A 22,516-nucleotide genomic window follows, 5' to 3' on the forward strand; every position below is an offset into this window, starting at 1 on the left:
TTTAAACACAGGGATAAATACTTATATTCTGACTTGTTATAGGATTCCTGTTAGTTTCTGCTGTGCCTGTTTTTAAATAAGCATGGTCTCAAGTATAACACAAATTATATCATTTATTTATACAATATTGAGAGCCATTCTGGCTTAAAGAATAAAATAGAACACAAGATCTATTTTATTATTATAAATAGTTCTTATTGACATAAGTGGTGCTAATCCTGTTCAGTTTGTAAATAATATTACATCATTTTATGGTTAACAACTTAATTGAAGTTTCTTTTTAATTTGAGGTTCTAAAAGTTGATATGTAGGTAAAATCTCTACAATTCCGATATTTTTAATCAGATATTTTGTTCTTGGAATATTCCTGTGTTTTATATGGCTCATCTGAAATTTTTAAATGTTTATATGAAAACTTTTCTAGTTCATGGAAAGTTTAAAACCATACTAATCAAAAACTTAAATTAGCTATTTTGTACATTCTAAGGAAAACAGATTTGTACCAGTTCAGGGTTTTAACATTTGTAATTAGAGCATCTTTTCATTTTCTCTAAAGGCTGCAGCAAGACATCAGTGCTCCTACTTAGTGAACCTGCATGTAAATGATTTCCTTCATGTTGGTGGAGACCCCAAGTGGCTCAATGGTTTAGAAAATGCTCCTCAAAAACTACAGAATTTGGGAGAACTCAACAAAGTATTAGCCCACAGACCTTGGCTTATTACCAAAGAACACATTGAGGTATGTAGTGAAGTAATAAATCTTGATCATCATTTACATTTTTTTTTTTTTTAAGATTCTGTATTTTAGAGCAGTTTTAGGTTCACAGAAAAATTGCACAGGAACTGCAGAGAGTTCTCATTTTCTACCCCCGTAACCCCCTCCCACAGACACACATTTTTCTCCTGTTATTAACATCTAGGATTTGTGTGATACATTTTATTAATTTGTTTGTTGGTACTGGGGATTGAACCCAGGGAAACTTAACACACCCCCAGCCTTTTTAAAAACATTTTCTTTTGAGGCAAGGTCTTACTAAATTGCTTAGGGTCTTGCTAAGTTGCTGAGGCTGGCTTTGAACTTGCAACCCTCCTACCTCAGCCTCCCCTAGCCACTGGAATTATAGGCATGAGTCACCATACCCAGTGTGTGGTGCATTTTTTTTGTGACTGAAGAATCAATGTTGATACATTGTTATTAGCTAAAATCCATAGTTCACACTAGTCTAGTGTTCACCCTTTGTGTTGAACAGTTCCATGGATTTTCACAAATGGATAATGTTATGATACTGTTACTATATAATACAGAATAACAATCACTGCCCTGTGCTGCTGCTTTTCATCACTCTCTCCTTCCTCTTGACATAATTAAAAATTTTAATCTTTTGCAGGCTGAGGAGATAGCTCAGTCGGTAGAGTGCTTGCGTTGCAAGCACAAGTCCCTGGGTTCCATCCCCAGCACTGCACAAAAAAAAAAAAGAATTTTAATCTTTTGATAGAGTAGGAGTTACTGAAAACTGGAAGATATCTGTATGTCATCAAAATGTTTCACATATGAACTGGGCATAACAGTGCATGCCTCTAATTCCAGCTACTCAGGAGGCTAAGGTCAGAGTATCACAAGTTCAAAACCAGTCGGGGAAATTTTGGAGGACCTTATCTCAAAAAAATAAAAAGGATATAAAGAAAGCAAAACAACTTAATTTCAAAAAAACCCAAATAACCCAGTTAATAAATGGGCAAAGGAACTGAACAGATACTTCACAGAAGAAGAAATACGAATGGTCAACAAATAGATGAAAAAATATTCAACAATTCTAGCAATTAGAGAAATACAATTTAAAACTACACTGAGATTTCATCTCACTCCAATTAGAATGTCAACAATCAGGAACACAAATAGTAATAAATGTTGGCAAGGATGTGGGGGGAAGGGTTCACTCATACATTGCTGGTGGGACAGCAAATTGCTGCAACCACCCTGGAAAGCAGTATGGAGATGCCTCAGAAAACGTGGAATGGAACCACCTTTTGACCCAAAAACAGCATACTACAGTGATGCAGTCACGTCAATGTTTATAGCAATTCAATTCTCAATAGCTAAGCTGTGGAACCAACCTAGGTGCCCTACAACAGATGAATGGATAAAAGTGTGGCATATATACGCAATGTAATATTACTCATAAAAAAGTAACTTTATGACATTTTCCAGAAAATGGATGGATCTGAAGACTCTTATGCTAAACTAAGCCAATCCCAAGAAACCAAAAGTTGAATGTTCTCTCTCAAATGTGGATGCTAACACACAACAAGGTGGGGAGGGAAAGAATAGAAGTTTAATAGATTAAAAAAGGGGAATGAAGGGAAGGGAGTGGGGAAAGGAATAGGAAAGACAGTGGAATGATTCTTATATAACTTTCCTATGTACCATATGAATACACCACAGTGAATCTCACATCATGTACAACCACAAGACTGGGGTCCTAATTAGAATACTATGTACTCCATATTTGAATAAATAAGTCAAATTATACTCATGTTATATATAACTAAAAAGAGCAAAAATTTTAAAAGTAATAAAAATTTAAAAAAATTAAAAGGTTGGAGATGTGGCTCAATGGTAAAGCACCCCTGGATTCAGTCCTATGTACTATAAACAAGTAAGTAAATAAATAAATATAATTTGATGATTAGGAATATTGAGAATCTAGTTGTTCAAGCTGCTATCTTAAAAATTCGTTGAGAAGGCCTGATGATAAACAAAACACATTCACACAGTGGCTTCCACTCTAAACTCAGATTTATTACGTTTGAAGTAAAAACACAGTAATTCATTCATAATCCTACACTTGAAAAACAGCAATTTGGGCTTGGATTGTAGCTCAGTGCTAGAGTGCTTGTGGAGCATGCATGAGGTTCTACCTCAGTAAGACATAAAAATAAAGATATTATGTCCATCTACAACTAAAAATGTAAAGAGGAAATACAGCAACTACTTTTAAGCAAAATGTATTCTATTACCTTTTTAAATCAGTATTTCAAAAAATCAAAATAGAGATGAACATGTCATTAAAAGATATGTTAAGCTCTATTCATGAATACATTTTCATAAAAATTAGCAAATCATGGCTTTTACATGTTTTGAATTATTTTACATTAGGTTTTGTGTAATCCTGTTTTCAATAGATTAAATTCTAAGATGAACTATGTATTTTCACCAGTACCACACCCAGGTATAAAAAGATGTTCTCTCTTCTCTTTCCCCAAGGGGCTTTTAAAAGCTGAAGAGCACAGCTGGTCTCTTGCGGAACTGGTACATGCAGTAGTTCTTCTCACACACTATCATTCTCTTGCTTCATTCACATTTGGCTGTGGAATCAGTCCAGAAATTCATTGTGATGGTGGCCACACGTTCAGACCTCCTTCTGTTAGTAACTATTGTATCTGTGACATTACAAATGGCAATCACAATGTGGATGAAATGCAGGTCAACTCAGCAGGAAATATTTCAGTAAGTGTCTATTATTTGTTATGAGATTTAATAATACTAATCATTATAATTGCTGTTGTTTTTATTTGGTTCCTTGGGAAAAATCCACCCTCCTAAGTCCATAGAGAAATTAGAACCCCTATACTTATTCATTGAGTAAGCATGAATTTATTTACTACCTTCAAATGTCCATCACTAGTCAAGGTTCTAAGGGGTATGTCAAAACTAAACACCTCTAGGAGATTACACTCAAATAATTTTAGTGTCAGGAGCCAACAGCTTTTACCCCTCCAGGGCCAGCTAATCTTGAATGGCTACAACAGTGAGATGAAGGGAGGCTGAACATAGCGTGGCCTGGGATGGAGACTTGCTGGTGCCAATCACATCCTCTTCTTCCCTTTTCTGTACGAGAAGCCAGCTGGCTTTTTAAAATTGTTCATCTTTTAGAAGATTTAGTCAGCTTTGATTTGAAAATTTCTCCCCTTAAAATTCCTTTTCATGTTTAGCTTTGCACAGTTACAGAAGGTGGTATCAGGTGAATATAAATTTGTTAAAATGCTACCTCTTTTCCTTCTGTCATGTATTTTGTTTTCTTATTCCTTTGAAACACATCAGAATAAGTTGAGTTTTCTATAAGTAAATTTTAATTCTTATATACAATTGGTCAAAATTCCCTCTGCATTCTTTTACTATAATGAAAAAGCAAGGGTTTATTTCATGCTTCAAAAGAAAACTCACTGAAGAACCATCACAGTTATCTGAACACACTACACACATTTTCTCAGTTGTATTATTCTTTTAAAAGAGATTTAGGTAGGTTGAACTGCCTTTGACTTATATATTTGACTTTGGGCAAATTTCCAAAATTCTGTGAGCCTCAGTTCTTTCATGTTTAAATAAAGGTAAAACAAAGTTAATGTGAGGTTTAGATGAAATATCTCTAAAGAAGTAAAATAGCTAGTAGAGTACTTGGCATTTATCATAGTGAAATTAACACATGAAGGAATATAATTTTCCTAAGGTTGATCACAGTACTATTCTGAAAAAGACCGAGATGATCAGTTTCACCCTCTGTTGAACTACCTGAATTCATGCTATAGGTCTATATATGGCCACTGATTATTTATCAAAACTTAGAAGTTATAAGAGGATCCAAAAGAGAGTATATCAGTTTGTAGGATGCTTGGAGTTGATTCTTGTCCTTCCAGGTCAATAATTTAGTACAAGGCTACAGAAAAATGACTATTATTTCTAATTATCTTTCTATTAAAAGACATAATAGGTTAAAGTGAAAAAACAAGATTTTATTTCTCTCATAGATAAATTCCCTATTCCCAGGTTTTAACGTGGATCCTTTAAAAAGGCATATAATAGCTCATACTGATGGCACTTGACAGTGAGCCCAATATAGCTTGTTCTTCAAGTGCATTTGAGATATCTGACTCAGCTCTTCAGATACAAATAGTAAAAAGCAAGTAAAAAGAAGTTCCTTATACATTATTAACATTTTAATATTAAAGTGAATGCCATAATTTTTATTGTTTTTTACCACTAAAAACTTTAACAAATTAGTTAAGGAGCCAAAGAAACAGACTTTGATTCCTTTCCCTCTTGACAAATACAATTGTCAAGAGGCCTAGTGGCACACATCTGTAATTCCAGTGACTCCAGGGGCTGAGGCAGGAGAATCACAAGTTCAAGGACAACTTCAGCAATTTAGCAAGATCCTGTCTCAAAAAGTAAAAAGGTCTGGGCATGTAGCTCAGTGGTAAAGCACCCTTAGGTTCAGTCCCAGTACTAAAAAATAAATGAGAATTGTCTTTCCTAAGAATAAAATTTGGGCTCTTTATCTGTTTTAGTAAGTTTTTTCACTGCTGTGACTAAAAGACCCAACTAGCACAACTGTAGAGGAGGAAAAGTTTGAGGACTCATGCTTTTGGAGGTCTTAGTCCGTAGAAGGCTGGCTCCAATCCTTGGGGCTCAAGGTGAGGCTGAACATCAGGGAGGAAGTGTGTGACGGAGGGAAGCGGCTCACATGATGATCAGGAAGCAGAGACTCCACTGCACCATACAAAATATAGACCCCCAAAGCCGTGTCCCCAATGCCCCACCTCCTCCAGTTACCACTCAGTTAATCCCATCAAGGGATTAATTCACTGATTGGGTAAGGCTCTCATAACTCAATCAGTTCTTCTCTGAACTTCCTTGCATTGTCTCACATGTGAGCTTTTGGGGGACACCTCACATCCAAACCATAACATTATCTTAGAGGAAAATTGGTAAAATAGGTAAATTAATATAATGAGAGCTAATGTGAATTGAGAGAGGTCTTAAAATACATATATGTGCCCAGCATGGTGGCACACCTGTAATCCCAGCAGCTCTGGAGGCTGAGGCAGGAGGATCATGGGTTCAAAGCCAGCCTCAGCAAAAGTGAGGCTATAAGCAACTCAGTGAGACACTCTCTCTAATAAAATACAAAATAGGGCTGGGGATGTGGCTCAGTGGCTGAGTGCCCTTGAATTCAATCCCTGGTATCCCCTCCCCGCAAAAGAATATTCGTATGTGCTTGCATGTATATTCTAACCTTGAGTCATTTTATTAAGCAACCTAATTTTTTTCAGCCCTGTTTTTGTTTGATTATTGACCTTGTCTCAAGAATAATTATGGAAATGTATGTGCCAAAAGAATCTTCAACACCATCATAGAAACACATTCATCATGGAATTACTAGAAGAGCTTGGTACAGGGTATTTTGGTATAATTGGGTCATATGAAGATATAAAGCATGTGTAATATAGATTGCCTCTTTTAACATAGAAATAGCTTGACACTCATTCACCAACAAACATTTCTTGAGTATCTCCTATATGCTAGGTGTTATATAGTCTCTGAATATACCAGTAAGTTAAACAGATAGATCCATTAGCCTTATGAAGGTTTGGTCTGGGGGAAGCAGGCTCTGGATCAGTATCATGCTGATGGAAGAGAAGATTGATACTCTGAAGGAAAGAGCAGGATGCTGTGTGAGAACAATTAGGAATTGCGGGCTGGTAGGTAGATAGAAGAAACATGTTAAGCTGACACCAAAAGAACCAACTGGTTGAAGCCAGGAAAAGAATAGAAAACCAAAAAAAATTTTTTTTTTTTTTTTTTTTTGTATTTTGTTTTTGGTTTTTTGTTTTTGGTTTTAGGGATTGAACCCAGGGGTGCTTAACCATTGAGCCACATCCCCATCTTTTAAAATTTTATTTTGAGGCAATTTCTCACTAAGTTGCTTAGGGCCTTGCTAAGTTGCTGAGGCTGGCTTTGAAATTGCAATTTTCCTGTCTAAGCCTTCTTAGCCACTGGAATTACAGGCATGCACTACCTTGCCCTGCAAAACAGGTCTTAAGAACGTTCCTGGCAAAAAAAATAAAAATACATAATGGGAAACATTAATTTTGTATTTGAAAATTGAGATTTGAAATTTTAAAACTTCTTATATATCCATTCTATAAAATATATATTCCATAGATTTGATCCAGCTTTTATAGTAAAGATACAGTAGGATTTAGAAATACAAATTGTGTCTACTTGTGCATCAAGACCCATTTGTATAGATGTGACACTGCTGTAGTCATCTCATCAAGTGACAGCTGCTAGCCCCATTTGCAAAAGTCATTTGGCCAACTCCAGCCATGTGAGGACATGTTTTATTTTTAATAGATAAATTGTAACATAGAACATTTATTATTTTAAAGATGATAGACATGTTGACAATATATGCAGTGTATGGCTGATAGGAAACCACTTTAACATTTAACTAATTTAGCAAATTGAAATTAACTATAAAATATTGTTTTAAATTGACAAGTAGTATTAAATTTTCATTTTTACAGGAGTATCAAGATAGGGACAATTTAGAATTTTTTTTAGTTGTTGATGAACCTTTATTCATTTATTTATGTTGTGCTAAGAATCGAACCCAGTGCCTCACATGTGCTAAGCAAGCGTTCTACCACAGAGCCACAACCCCAGCCCAGGACACTATTTTAACAATGTATTTTCCTATATTTTGATAAGTCTTTTGAAACAGACTTAATAAAATACATAAATTTCATTCTGTGTCTGCCATACGCAACATTGTGTTCTCTCGTCAGGTAAGTGATTCCTTCTTTGAGGTCGAAGCCCTCATGGAAAAGATGAGGCAGTTACAGGAATGTAAAGATGAAGAAGAGGCAAGTCAGGAAGAGATGGCTTCACGATTTGAAATAGAGAAAAGAGAGAGCATGTGTGCCTTCTCCTCAGGTAAGAGCAACCACTATACAATATTGCAAACCTAGCTTTTTTATTTAGAGAATTTAAATTAGTTTTAAAACATCAATCCTATATGTTTTTGTCATTTTGGAATTTGGCATATGTCTTCGTACTGAGAAAGAATTTTTAAAACAGGCAACTGAACAAAATTTGTAAGTGAAAAATAGCACCAGACTCAGGGAAGCATTTTCTTTGGCTTCTGGTACTAAAATCACTACTAATAAACTTTGTGAACATGAATAAATCACTTCACATATGAGTGTACCTTTTATTCTTTAAGATGAAGAAATTAAGCTTATAAAGCTACAAGATTCCTTCTAGCTTTAAATTTTTATGATTTGTGAAAGAAGTTATTTATTAAATTAGCAAGAACAACCTAAATCATTATGTTTAACTTTTATCTATGTACAGTCTGTCAAATTTAATATATAACCTAGGTCGTCTGAAAAAGAAAATGTTCAAAAACTGTCTCCAAATATATTTTGACAATAAAAGAGTTGGGGGAAAGTGTGTGTCTTTTATAAATGGAGGTTGGGTGTTGGCTTGTTTTTCCTTGAGGGGATGTTTTTGTTTCTTTTTATGCCTAAAGGTGTGGAGTTGTCATAAAAACTATTTTGTTAAAACTCATCAACTGTTTAACAGGATGATCCAAAAAGACTTAGGGGGAATGCAGGAAGCATTATAAAAATGCCAACTCACAGGACCTCTTTGTTTCATCATGTTGTACAGCATTAATATTTAATAAAAATATTAAAAGTACTAAATTGTATTGTTATTATCACCTTAAAGATTATCCAAAACAGTATACCTTGAGTAGTATTGATTGACTGACTGATTTTGGTAGGAGGGATTGAATCAAGGGGTGCTTAAACACTGAGCCAGCCCTTTTTATTTTTTATTTTGAGACAGGGTCTTGCTAAGTTGTTCAGGGCCTTACCTAGTTTTGAGGCTAGCTTTGAACTCATGATCCTCCTGTTTCAGCCTCCTGAGTATGAACATATATTAAGGAGAACCTAAAATTTATAATTGGGGTGGGGACATAGAGAAAGTGGGGTCTATCAAAGAAAGAATGAAAAGCATGCAGAATTCAACTATGACTGTTTGCTTTGTAATGGAAAATCTTCTTTTACTACATTCAATTTACTGGTAAGTACTTTTTATTGTTTTAAAATTTCATTTTGGAAAAAAAAAATTCATTTTGGTTGATATTGATTACTCAGTGACATAGAACTATTTTTCTTATTTTACTTTTATGGCTAAAATGAATTTTAATGTATCCTGTTTCTGAAAAGCTTTCAATGACTTTTAAAATTATTTCAGATGATGAAGAAGTTACACCAGCAAGAGATGTCTCTCGTCACTTTGAGGATACTAGTTATGGCTATAAGGATTTCTCTAGACATGGGATGCATGTTCCAACATTTCGTGTCCAGGTAAAATTATAGCTTGTATGCATGTGAGTGATTAGAAATATCTTAATGTACTTTAAAGAGCAACCTAGATTTAAGAAGTGTACTAAGTGCTTTGCAAGCAATATCTCATGAACAACAGTAGCTATATCCTCTAGTTCCAGAATAAAAGTTGAGAATCATCAATTAGCAAATACTTATTCTGTACTCTAATTTTATAAGACTACGTCTAGTTCATCAGTAGAGTCATAATGTAATTTAAGTGTGTCATATATTATTGCTTAAATATTTAATTTAGATAGGTAAATATGTAATTCAGACAGCATGTTGATACTCCCAGTTTTCCCAATCATTACTAGAGGCCAGTGTTTGCAATAACTGTTCTGCCAGAATTATGAAAGCACTATGATTTTGTTTCTTTGCCTGAGAAAATAGGATATATGGTTAAAGGGACAAAACTTAGGCACAAAGAAGAGTTAAACAATTTGTACCTGATAGTTAAACTGTGTCATTAAATATAATAGGTTAGAAACTGAAGAGAAAGAAAAAAAAAAAGAAATTGAAGAGATCGTTGCAGGCTGGAAATTTTATGAAGGGACATTAGAATTTGAAGGATTTGTTTGACCAAAAACAAGGGCAGCTAGGGGATAGCTCAGTGGCAGAGTTCTTGCCTACCATGTGCAAGACCCTAGATTCGGGGGGGGGGGGGGGGGCATTGGGCATTGTAACCAGAAAGAGTATAATTGAGCTTAAGTTTAGGTATATAAAGTAAGGAAAGGGATCATAAAGAGACTGAACTACTGTGAGCTTCAGCAGTGATTTGAACTTCTAGTGGGAAATTAAAATTGATCAGCTATGCCTTAAATGACAAAGCAGTTTATAGTAGATTAAATGGGGGTTGTAGATTTTGACCAGAGTGATGGCATGGTATCAACATAGAAGTAATAGGGACTTATTAAGTTTTGAGGTAAAAATAAAGGTAAGGAGATTTTACTAGGAGACTCAGTTAATAAGGCTAAAAGACTCAAAGGTAGGAGAAGGAATCAATGATGGACCTGGTAAATTAGAAATTCACAAAATTAGCCAGGCAGCTACTGAGAGACTGAGGCAGGAGGATCACAAATTTGAGGCCAGCATGGGCACTTAAATCCTGTCTCAAAATAAAAAGAGCTGGGGAATGTACTTCAGTAATAAAGCACTTTCCTAGCTGGATTTAATTCCCAGTGTTGCAAAAGAAAGAAATTCCTAAAATTTGAAGACCAGTTGGGTGGCTGTAGTAAGGGGAAATGAAAGAGAACTCTCAAAGCTGGGTTGTCTCTGGGACTGAGTGAAAAGTCAGAAAGAGAAAGCTGGAAATCAGTGCCTATATATAAGGGAACAAGACTCTCTTGGTTCTTACCTTGCTGAGTTAGAAAACATAGCCTCTTGCATGCTACAGTATGGAAATTGAAAACCTTAGACGGGAAGTAAAGCTCAGAGATAGGGATGAAGACAGTAGATTGCGGCTACCAGCAGTCTCAGCATACTACAGAGTTGTATTTGGCTAGATTTTAATTATTTGTGTTTGTTCTATTCTCTATGTTTAGGACTATTGCTGGGAAGACCATGGTTATTCATTGGTAAATCGCCTTTATCCAGATGTGGGACAGTTGATTGATGAAAAATTTCACATTGCTTACAATCTTACTTATAATACAATGGCAATGCACAAAGACGTTGATACCTCAATGCTTAGACGGGCTATTTGGAACTATATTCACTGCATGTTTGGAATACGGTTAGTCTGTTTTCTTGTATTTGTAAGTAGGTATTTCCCTCTAGGCTAAATTATTCAGGTGCTTAGAGCACACATAGGCACACAGGCACATACACTCATAACCATTCTCTCATCCAGTAACTTTTTTTTACATCCTGTGCTTCAGAGAACCACTTTATTGCAGCTTAGTTTTTCCTTTCTCTTCTAGCTAGGCAGGGGGGAGAGTTTGGAGACATTGACAAGAGTTAAATGACAGCTGCCTCCAAGAAAGGGGGAGGCAAGCAAGCTGATCCCAGAACATAGATGAAAAGAGGCAGAGTTTGTCACTGAGCATCTTTGTCTTTGTGTCCTCTTCTGTGTCCTGTCACACTCATATTGTTACCTTTGGACAGCTCAGTTCCTTTGTATTGCCCCTCCAACTGTTGTCAAGTTCCTTCTGAAGAGGTACTTCTGTAATACTTCATCGGAATTGAAAACTCATGTCCTTACTGTTAGGTTTTCAGCATTGTGGTGTGTACAAAATGCAGCCATTATATACCACCTCCTCTCTCACACAAACTCCTTGCTGCATTGCTTTCTGGTTATTTTAGCTACAAAACCAGCTTTCTCTTGCTATTCATTTTATCAGTGACTCTGGTCAAAACCTACAGACCCTTTTTAATTTATTTTTAAACTGCTTGGGCATTTAAGACACATATGATGAATTTTAAATTAATTTCTGCTAATCAGTGGCCAGATTTGACTTTGGTCTCCTGAATGGCTATAGGACAAGCTTTGTCAAGAACTTTCTCCCTTTTCCACTGAAAACCCAAAAGGCAAGTTCAGTGCCTTTGTGACCTGGAATCCAAATAGGAAAAAGCAGATAGTAGTGCATGCAACCATCTTGCCTTAAAGTAAGCCAGCCTCTCCCAAGTATAGACACTGTGAGACCATGTGTAGACCACCCTTCCTGCTCCACCCACCTCTGCCGCCTTTTTTCTCATCTGACCCCAGAAATTTTTTACACAAGTGAATTGCAATTTTTATAAAATATAATTGTTCCCAAAATGGCCTAATTGATTAATTTTTTAAATTTCAGCAGTTTTTCTAAGCTCTGTTCTCAGAATTGGTTCCCCACAGTATAAATGCTTATTCATGATTATAAATATATCCTTTTGTTTGGACCCAGTGCTATAGTGTTAATATTCTCAACTTTCAGGAATGATTTACTTGGGTACTAAGTTCTTTACTTTTTACCTTCATACTTACCCATTCACCCCCAAGTAAACATTGTAAAGCTATCTCATTTAAGAAAACTGCTGCCTAAAGAAAGAGGGGAGAATAATATACCATTTAGCTGGGCATGATGGCACATGCCTGTAATCTCAGCTACTCCAGAGGCTGAGTCAGGAGGATTGCAATTTTGAAACCAGATTTGGCAACTTTGTAAGACCATGTCTCAAAAAAAAAGCGGGGGGGGGGGGGCTCTCTATGTAGCTCAGTGGTAAAGCACCCCTGAGTTCCATCCCCAGTACCACAAAAAATAAAGAATATAGCATTTACTATTGATGTGTGTACTTCTGTAAAAAGACCATAGACTATCTGTTGAAAATATTGTTTATTCTTTTAACAGATATGATGACTATGACTATGGTGAAATTAACCAGCTATTGGATCGTAGCTTTAAAGTTTATATCAAAACTGTTGTTTGCACTCCTGAAAAGGTTACCAAAAGAATGTATGATAGCTTCTGGAGGCAGTTCAAGCACTCTGAGAAGGTATGTACCTGTTGTGGCTTTTTGCTCTGTAACAGCAGTGTTCTTACTCTCTCTCACATAACCTAATGGCTCTCAAGCCCTCTCCCTTGCTTCTACCAACTCAAAGAACAACATTCCAGGACAGCTGTCTCAGGTTCCCCCTGCACAGGAGACCCATGATGGTGATAGATAAAAGAATAAAGACACGAAGACAGGTGGGCTGCCCATTCTCAGACATGCTGGAATAGCTGTCACCACTTAGGAGAAAGAAGACTATTTTGCATGAGCTCTTTTTAATTGTGTATAGGTAGAAATGTCATTTCTCTTTGAAACGTCTTTATGGAAATTAATGATTTGGCAGGCAATATTGGTATTCTGATAGAGTAGTATCTAGAGTTTTTGAACTACAACAAACATCCAAGAAGAGATATGATCAAATATAGATGAAAGCTCAAAACATCTATCTAAAATGAACATCAGATAGCTTTTGTTTTGAGAAATTGATATTCTGTTCTACAAACCTAAGACTTCTAAGTTGTTTGATAATATATAGAAAATGTACAGTTAGCCCTGGACATCTGTGGGTTCCATATCTGTGGATTCAGCCAGTTGTGCAAACATTAAAAAAAATTGCATTGTATTGAATATGTACAGACTTTTCTTATTTCTTATACAGTACAGTAACTGTTTACATAGCATTTACATTTTATTATAAGCAATATAGAGATGATATGCAGTATACAGGAGGTTATATGCAAATATTGTGCCATTTTATATGAGGAACTTAAGTATCTAAGGACTTTGGTATCCAAAGGAAGTCCTGAAACCAATACCCCATGGGTATCAGGGGACAACTGTACTGACTTACGTATTTGGTTATTAGAATCACTGAAAAGCTATGAATGTTTATAATACTCCCTTATATGATGTTGTATTTTATATTCAGGTTCATGTTAATCTGCTTCTTATAGAAGCTAGGATGCAAGCAGAACTCTTGTACGCTCTGAGAGCCATTACCCGCTATATGACCTGATGCCTTTCCTCCATTAAAGATGATTCTGGAATAATCAGCAAATATAGTCTACAAGGGGAAGGTACCAAGCCCCAGGACCAATGGTAGATAAAAGAATTCAAGAAATCCATTGTGCCATAATTCCTTTAGTTTCTGCTATTTTACTGTGGAAAACCACTGCTGGCACGAGCAGTGAATGCTTGGCAGCCTCAAGGTTAGAGCTGTGAAGAAGGGCTGCTGTTCAGTGTTTCGCTCTTTGACAGAACACGATGCTGTATGACTTTTAATACAGCGAACAGTAACTCTCCAAATGCTGTTGCTTATGTTAAATAATGAGAATCGGAGCATGCAAAGATTGGAACTTGGATAATAACTTAAGATTTATACATAAAGAATTTTAGAAGACCTTGGTGCTGCTATCCCGGCTGGTGGAATGAAAGGTGGCTGTTCCAGTTAAGCTATTAGTGATTAAAGTGAACGCTGCTACTCTCTGAGCCTACATACATAATTTGTGTGGTTTCAAATTAAACTCGCATACATGTTAATTTTTTTGCATCTAAAAAGCCTAGAATTATTACAGCTCAGCAAAGACCATTTTGAGGGTAACAGTTCATTTCTTTCATTATAGTTTTTTTAATTCAGTTATTGGATGATCTAAAATCACTATGGCATTCTTAAAAGATTTTCTTCAAAAAGCAATCTTAAATGAAAGTATGTGAATTTTAAGAGAAACTGGCTGTCGTTGATGTGCTCTCTCAAGATTCTCCAACACTGGAGGGCAGCCGGCTTTGTGCAGTATTTTCGTTTCCAGCAGCAAAGTTGTGGGATGTTGCTGTAGACCGCTGCGCAGTCCATCCTCGTGCTCCTGCCCACCTGATGGCCCCTGCTCTAAGGGTTGTGCAGCTCCTTTAATAATAAAGCTGGAAAATATTTTTAGTCAGGTTATCAAATTTGCTTTACAAAAATGTTAACTTTGTTTGAAATACAAACAGGTTTGAAAAAAGATGTATTAAGTACTTTGTATTCTGGAAGCGTGAATTGCTTTTGAAGTCTGTCAGTATTATTGATATTTTTCAATAAAGAATAATTTTCTCCAATCTTATTTGCTATCTGAATCTCTTGTAATTTTATAGTTAGTTATTTACTGTCAAAAATCAAGTACATTCACACTTAGTGTTATAATCAGGTGAGAGACTAAATAGCAAAAGTCTTGAATTCATTTTGAAGATACAAAGAGGAGTAGACCTTCTGTCAGGGCTTATCTAAGAGTATTTTTATCTTGAAAATGACTGGGTATGGTACCATGCCTGTTATTCATCAAAACATTCAAGTTCCATCTAGAGTCCACACAGGGGTACAGGGTCAGGTGGAAGTAGGGGGTGGGGAAACAATTCTGAATAGCGGTATACCTGCCCTCAAGTATATTGTCTTATTCTGTTTTCTGTTACTATAGCAAAACACATGACTGGGTAGGTTATTTTGGGGAGCGGGGTGTTTGGTTGGGTTATTTTGGGGGGTTGGGTTTTTTTTTTTTTTGGTACTAGGAATTGAACCTAAGGATGCTTCACCACTGAGCTACATCCCCAGTCTTTTTTATTTTTTATTTTGAGACAGTCTTAGTTGCTGAGGCTGGCCTCCAACTTGTGATCCACCTGCCTCAGCCTCCCAACTGAGGTATTGCTGGTATTAACAACTGTTCACCATCAGGCCCAACTGACACTGGGTAATTTATGAAGGAAAGGTGTTATTTTGCCTCATGGTTCTACAGGCTGGAAAGACCAAATGGGTGGCTACATTTAGTGAGGGCCATATGCTGCTTCATCTCATGGTAGAAAAACAAGGGGAAGCAGGCACCTGTGAAAGAGAAAAGGGCACTAAACTTCTGTGTTAGCTAAAAAAAAAAAAACTCCTGCATAGAAAGCATTCATCTGTTCAAAGGGCTCCATCCCAGTGAACCAAAAACCTCCCACTAAGTCCCACCTCCCAACACCACCACATTGCGGAATAAGATTACAACACAAACTGTCAGAGGACACAGTCAACAGACTCCCTTGTGAGAAGACTATCACCATAGAAAAAATTATCTTGTACATATTTTATATTTAAAGATAGGTACAAGTCTGTTTCTGATTAGCTAATCACATATATTCCTAAATTTGCACCATGCCTTTGCCCTCCCTTGCTGTTTTATGCACCATAGCAATATTAGGTGAGTCCAACAAGTAGGGTTGTACTAGATAAATTTCACTCATCCACTGTTACTTGTTATTCACATCCTGTCTTGAAAATATAAAATTTCTAGTAGATTCTAATTAACGGTTATCACAAAGCAAGATCAGCAAGAATGCACTGAGTACAATGAAGTTTATAATTGCTTAGAAATAAACTAAAATTTTAGTGAGTAAAAATGTATTTAGACCTACAGTAATAAAAGTGCACATGATACAAAGTTGATGTTTCAATGTTTCCCATTAACAGTTGCTTCCTGTTATTGGAATATTCTCTCAAACTAAACATACAATTTCTAATGTTACTGTGTAATTTTTGAAATAGTTTCCAAAATAACTGGGGAAAGTAAAATACACAAGGGATACAAGAAAGCTGCTTCCACCAGAAGAAAAAAAATTTTTTTTTCTAAAATTATCATGAAAAGACTTCTGGTTGAGGTTCCCAGGATTCAATTTAAAAAAAAATTTTTTTTTTCTTTTTTGTACCTGGGATTGAACCCAGGGGTGTTCAACCACTGAGCCACATTCCCAACCTTTTTAATTTTTTGAGACAGAGTTTCACTAGATTGCCTACGGTCTTGCTAAATTGCTCAGACTGGCCTCAAACTTGTGACCCACCTGCCTCAGCCTCCCAACTTGCTGTGATTATTGGTGTGCACCAGACCTGGCCCCAGGATTCAATTTTTAAAATAATTTTTTTGGCATAATTTGGGGAACTTTGTTATTAGGCAAATTCAGTTAAGTATCTCATACTTCAAGAATGGAAACTAAATTCCAAATATTTCTGTATTCACAATTATTTAACTTCATATACAAGGTGGTAGTATTTGAAAAATTAAAGGCCAATTTGTCTAACAGCTTAGCTAATCTAAATTAGTTTTGATACAGACCATGTATAAATAAGATAAAATTTGTTGAATATTTTCTATCAAGAATACTATTCTATAAAGTTTATTAACATATTTGTAAGTATGTGTGAATATCAATGGATAACAAGTTAAGGTAGATGGAGCGTGATAACACCAAGATGGTGGACTAGGGATCTCCTTGTCTTTCTTAATTCTTCCACAGGAACTCTGGGATTACAGGTGTGCACCACCACGCCTGGCAAGAATTGAATTTTTGAAAAGATCAACAAAATTGGCAAACCTTTAGCTACATAAAGGGGAAAAGAGATTCAAATAACTATAATTAGAAAGAGGAGCCAGGTGTGGTGGCCACATCTATAATCTCAGCTACTCTGCAGGCTGAGGAAAGAGGATTGCAGGTTCAAGGCCAACATGAGCAATTTAGCAAGACCAAGTCTCAAAAATAAAAAGTAGACTGGGGATATAACTCAGCAGTAGAGCGCCCCTGGGCTCAATCCCTAGTACGGCAAAAGTAAACAAAACAAAAAATTAAAAAACAGCAAACCTAAATGTAAGACCTAAACTTATAAAACTCTTAGAAGAAAATGGGGAAATTTTCATGACATTGGATTTGGTAGTAATTTTTCTTGGACATGACACCAAAAGCATATGCAACAAAATAAGAAACAGACAAATGGATTTATATTAAACTTTAAAACTTCTGACTTCTATGCAAAGGATACAATTAACAGAGTAAAAAACACAACGTATGGAATGGGAGAAAATACTTGCAAATAATATATCTAAGTTAATACCCAAAATATAGAGAACTACAACTCAACAACAACAATTAAAAAAAAAAAAAACCACAAATAACCCAATATAAAAATGGGCAAAGGTTTGAATAGACATTTCTCCAAAGATGATACCTAGATGACCAAAAAAAAAATATGAAAAGATGCTGAATGTGACTAATTATAAGAGAAATACAAATCAATACCACAACGAGATATTACATCATGCCCATTAAGATGACTGCTATTAAAAAATAAAAGTGACCTCCCAAAAAAGCAGTATGGAACTTCCTCAAAAAATTAAAACTGGAATTACTATATGATCCAGCAATTCCACTTGCTAGCGACAGAATGTTTGAATCACATCAGAATTCACATGTTGAAACCCTAAGGAGTCTTTGGGAGGTAATTATGTCATGAGGGCAGAGCCCTCATGAATGGGATTTGTGTGTGTGTGTGTGTGTGTGTGTGTGTGTGAGAGAGAGAGAGAGAGAGAGAGAGAGAGAGAGAGAGAGAGAGAGAGAGATCTCATACCTACCACATGAGGATTCAGCTAGAAGGCATATCTGCAAATCAGGAAGAGGCCCTCAACCAGGAACTGAACTGACCTGCACTTGACCTTGGACTTCCCAAACTTAAGCACTATGAGGACTAGACTTCTGTTGCTAACCCACCCAAACCATAGCATTTTTATTACTGCAGCCCAAACCAAGACACCACTTCATATATACAAGAGAACTGAAAGCAAAATCTCAAAGAAATATTCACAGCTACATTATTCACATTAGCCAGGATATGACAACCCAAATTTCCACCAGCAGATGGATGGGTGAACAAAAGGTGCTATATACATACAATGGAATACTATTCAGCCTTAATTTAAAAGGAAGGAAATGCTGGCATGTTAGTGAACACCTGTAATCCCAACTACTTGGGAGGTTGAGGCTGGAGGATCATAAACTCAAGTTTAGCCTGGGCAACTCAGTAAGACCCTGTCTCAAAATTAAAAAAGAAAAGAAAAGAAAAAGGACTGGGGATGTAGCTCAGCAGTAAAGTGCAGCACCACCTGTCTCAATCCCTAGAATCTAAATCTAAAAAAACAAAAAGGGAGGCAGGAAGAAAAATCCTGTTACACACTATAACATGGATGAACCTTGAGGATGTTATATTAGGTGAAATAATCTAGTCACAAAAGTCACATTCCATATGGTTCCACTTATATGAGATATCTAAAGTAGTCTTGAGGGCTGGGGAGATAGCTCAGTCGGTAGAGTGCTTGCCTTGCAAGCATTAGGCTCTGGGTTCGATATCCAGCACCACCAAAAAAATAAAGTAGTCAAACTCATAGACTCAGAAAGCAGAAAGGTGGATGCAAGGAGAGGAAGAAGTGTGGGGAGTTTAACGAGTGGAGTGTTTTGGTTTACAAAATGAAAAACTTCTAAAGATCTGTTGCAGAACAACATGAGTTTACTTAACAGTACTGAATCATACACTTAAAAGTGTTCTTCTGCTGTACTTAAGATGGTAGATTCTATGTTATGTGTTTTCCTTAAAAAAAAAAAAAAAAAAAAAAAAAAAAAAAAAAACAAGTAACTAGTTCCAAATGGCCCACCTTGCACAAGTCTGATGCAGGTGAATGGGCTTGGTGTGGAGGAGAGCAGGTATAATGTACCCAGCAGGAATTATTAGTTATGAATACTGAGGGAGGAGTACTTTTTGGGCATGGAAGAGTTTGTTTTTTTCTCACCAAAAGTAGAATATATATCTTGCTATGAATAACACAGACATGTCCTTAAATGTTTTGGAGAGATTAGCCCCTCAGGTCAAAGCTGATTTCATCTATCAAAATGAATCTATTAGCAGGTACTTATGGATTATGGACAAAGTGAATGTCCCTATGTGATCTTGTTGAGCCCTAACCAGCCCTAACCAGTTGATTCACCTTTGCAAAGTCTATTTGTTCCTGGAAACGGAGGATGTTCTAATAGGCTTGACAACCCACCTACTCTGGGATGGCTGCTTTCATCCCATGGTTTCTTTAAATGTGAGAGACAGCTGTTTTCGCCAACAGTAGTAACCTTACTTTTATTTCCAAATCTTCATTTGGCTAGTACTGGATAACAATAATAATCTCAACTTGTCTTTTAATCATTTATTCAAAGGCCAAATTTATCACACAAAGAATGGCGGACTAATTGCCATGATAATGTTATAACTTTAGTGAGCACCTAGTACAAATTGTGCAGTGAGCTGGGCAATTTGCCCACTTAATGGTCTGTTTTAAATTAAACCTTAAATAGATATTATTCTTATTTTCAAATATAAACCCAAGAAATTAAATTACTTGCCCAAGGTCCACACAGCTAGCAGGGGAGTGCAAGAATTTAAATGAGGCTGTCATAAACCTAGATCCTGCACTCAATCTAATCCATTATAGCAACTCTCTAGATATAGTTATAAGTACTGTATAATCAAGTCATTTTTTTTTCAAATGAAAAGAGAAAATATTCTTTTTTCATCTATTTTACTTATTTAATAGAGAGTAGATGGTCCAAAGCAATATTCTCTGTTTTTCCTATTTATTCCTTCTCTTAATATGAGGACAGAAAAATACTGGTACCTAATCAGAAAATTTATTTTCAGACATAGTAATAATTCATACAAATGCTTATGTGACAATGTGTTTCATTCATGTTGACCACTATTCTTTTCAAAGACAAAATCTAATAGTCTTCATTGCCTAGTCCATTTAACTTAATGAATGGATGAGCATTGAAATTCCAAAACTGTTAAATCGGGATCTTACAACTAGCACTAAATTTTTTTAATAGAGAATAAAAAATCATTTACTTAAAAATGCATATATTTTCATCTCATATTTCTCATAGCAGGAAATATAACATATATGAATTTTTTTAGAATACCTAACAAGAAGAAATGCTTATTTCTTTTTTTAAAATATTCGGGCTACTCACTAAAATCGATACTTAAAAAAATGTTCAGTATTTGTTAATACTGAGAAATGTTCACATTTGTTACCATGCCTTAAGAATGAGAGAGACCTGACTTCCTGTTTCCATTGTTAATAATCTGTGTCATGTTAGAGAGAGGGAACAGGCAGGGGCTCCAGGAAGGTGTGGTGACTCTGAATTCGGTTGAGAAGCTGCTGTGCCACGGGTTTGAATTCTGTCTCCCAGTGGAGCTTGTGGTAGTTTTTCAGGTCTTGGTCAAAACTGCCATCCAGTGCTAGTTCTTCATCTGTATCAGAAAAATAGAATTAGAACAATTATTTGAAACTGAAATTTGAAAAGAGTTGAATTTTCGATGACATGAGTTAAGCTTATCTTGGGTTACCTTTAACAACAACATGACACTCCATAGGATTTGGGGATTAAAAGACTTTTTTGTTTGTCTGTTTGTTTTTTAGGACAGGATCTAAAACACCCTTGTTACCCAAGTATATAGTGAACTCCTGGGCTCAAGTGCTCTCCCACCTTAGCCTGCAGAGCAGCTGGAACCATAGGTGTGCACCACTGCATTCGGCAGAAAAGGCTTTTTTTAATGGGAGACATTCTTTACTCTCCTTTGTTCTTTACCAATATTTTTTAAAAGTATATTTTAGTCTCAATTTAAATGGGCAATAATTTTCTAAAAAAGAATAGATTGAATCGAGCTCTTCTTAACTAATCTCTTGCTTTTTATATATAAGTTTGCATCCAAAAATCAGATCACAATTTATCAGAATAAACAAAGTATTGAAGGTTTTCTTCCTTACATGTACACTAGAAAAGTTAATTACTTCAATAACTGACAGATATAAAATGAGTCAGGAAATCTGTTAGGAAAGTAGGGCAGTTGAAGTTGACACTTTAAACTTTTATGAAGGGCCATGGTGCACACCTATAATCACAGTGACTCAAGAGGCTGAGGCAGGAGGGTCACGAGTTCAACAAGGCCAGGCTTAGCAACTTAGCAAGACTATGTTAGGGTTGGGGGTATATCTCAGAAGTAAAAGTGCCCCTGGGTTCAATTCCTGGTACCAGAGTAATAATAATAATAATAGTAGTAGTAATGGCAATAGTAATAATAAATAAAACTTTACTGAAGGGCTGGGGATGGAAGTCAGTAACAGAGCATTTGCCTAGCAACTGTGAAGACCCCAGGTCCGATCCTCAGCACAGCAAAAATAAACATTATGAAAAATTATAACTTTGTTGAACTTAAAAGCAGCTGGGTATACTTCTTTTAAAAACAATCCATTCCTACACTCTCCAATAACTGAAAACTGGGGTACTTTAAGTAATACAGTCCCAAGCAAGACCATAGATAATGCAGAAAACATAAAATGCAAAATTACAACCTTATTCTTAATGCAAAGGCACCCTGAATTCTGTGAACACCGTAAGTAGAGCCAAGCCAGGGAGGAAGATGAGTGGCCACTGAGGATTCTGTGCTGGCTTTCTACCAGTTTTACTTGTTTATGTCAGGGCTCACCTCACACCCCGGGTGACAGGCTTCAGGAAAGAGCACTGACTTGCCAGTCAAGATGGGCTCTGCCACTTCCTAGGTCTGTGGCCTCGGGCAGATTTCTTAAATGATAACCACCAAGTTCCCAAAGGACCACAATGTTGCTACTTGCACAATTGGCAGACGCTTTTTTCATAGGGACAATTAAAATCCTATTATAAAATCCTTCATTACTGTTTACATCAGATTTTCTACACTGCATATTTGCGTATGCTGGATGTGTACTTTGGCACTGTGGGTCCGAGTGCCACCACCCAGCATAAGATAAGGGAGTGTAGATCCCAGTTTACACCTTCCCCTCCTCCCTCACTACCAAGTGGATGACTATGCAGCCGAGATAAGTTCCAGGCAGACACAAACACTCAGCAAGGCACTCCATGGAGACCCTGTGAGCACACCTGGCTCTCCCCACCCATGAGA

General features: G+C 36.3%; 2 protein-coding genes across 9 annotated transcripts in view; one reads left to right on the forward strand and one right to left on the reverse strand.

The window, feature by feature from the left end:
* Sesn1 (sestrin 1) overlaps positions 1–14,802 on the forward strand; it is a 96,125-nt gene extending 81,323 nt beyond the window's left edge. For 3 of the 4 annotated variants that reach the window (XM_047557891.1, XM_047557894.1, XM_047557892.1), the window contains exons 4-10: positions 557–739; positions 3,266–3,508; positions 7,630–7,777; positions 9,107–9,219; positions 10,782–10,972; positions 12,564–12,708; positions 13,634–14,802. In XM_047557891.1, the coding sequence (XP_047413847.1) occupies positions 557–739; positions 3,266–3,508; positions 7,630–7,777; positions 9,107–9,219; positions 10,782–10,972; positions 12,564–12,708; positions 13,634–13,720 (1,110 nt within the window). In that variant the 3' untranslated portion in view covers positions 13,721–14,802. The remainder of the gene's footprint in view (positions 1–556; positions 740–3,265; positions 3,509–7,629; positions 7,778–9,106; positions 9,220–10,781; positions 10,973–12,563; positions 12,709–13,633) is intronic. The other variant, XM_047557893.1, reaches the window with a different exon arrangement.
* Positions 14,803–19,166: 4,364 nt separating this feature from the next.
* Positions 19,167–22,516, reverse strand: part of Armc2 (armadillo repeat containing 2) — a 122,115-nt gene continuing 118,765 nt past the window's right edge. For all 5 annotated transcript variants that reach the window (XM_047559148.1, XM_047559147.1, XM_047559150.1 and 2 more), the window contains one exon: positions 19,167–20,827. In XM_047559148.1, the coding sequence (XP_047415104.1) occupies positions 20,670–20,827 (158 nt within the window). In that variant the 3' untranslated portion in view covers positions 19,167–20,669. The remainder of the gene's footprint in view (positions 20,828–22,516) is intronic.

The sequence above is a fragment of the Sciurus carolinensis genome, chromosome 7 (genome assembly GCF_902686445.1).
Source record: "Sciurus carolinensis chromosome 7, mSciCar1.2, whole genome shotgun sequence".
In the NCBI taxonomy this organism is placed as follows: domain Eukaryota; kingdom Metazoa; phylum Chordata; class Mammalia; order Rodentia; family Sciuridae; genus Sciurus; species Sciurus carolinensis.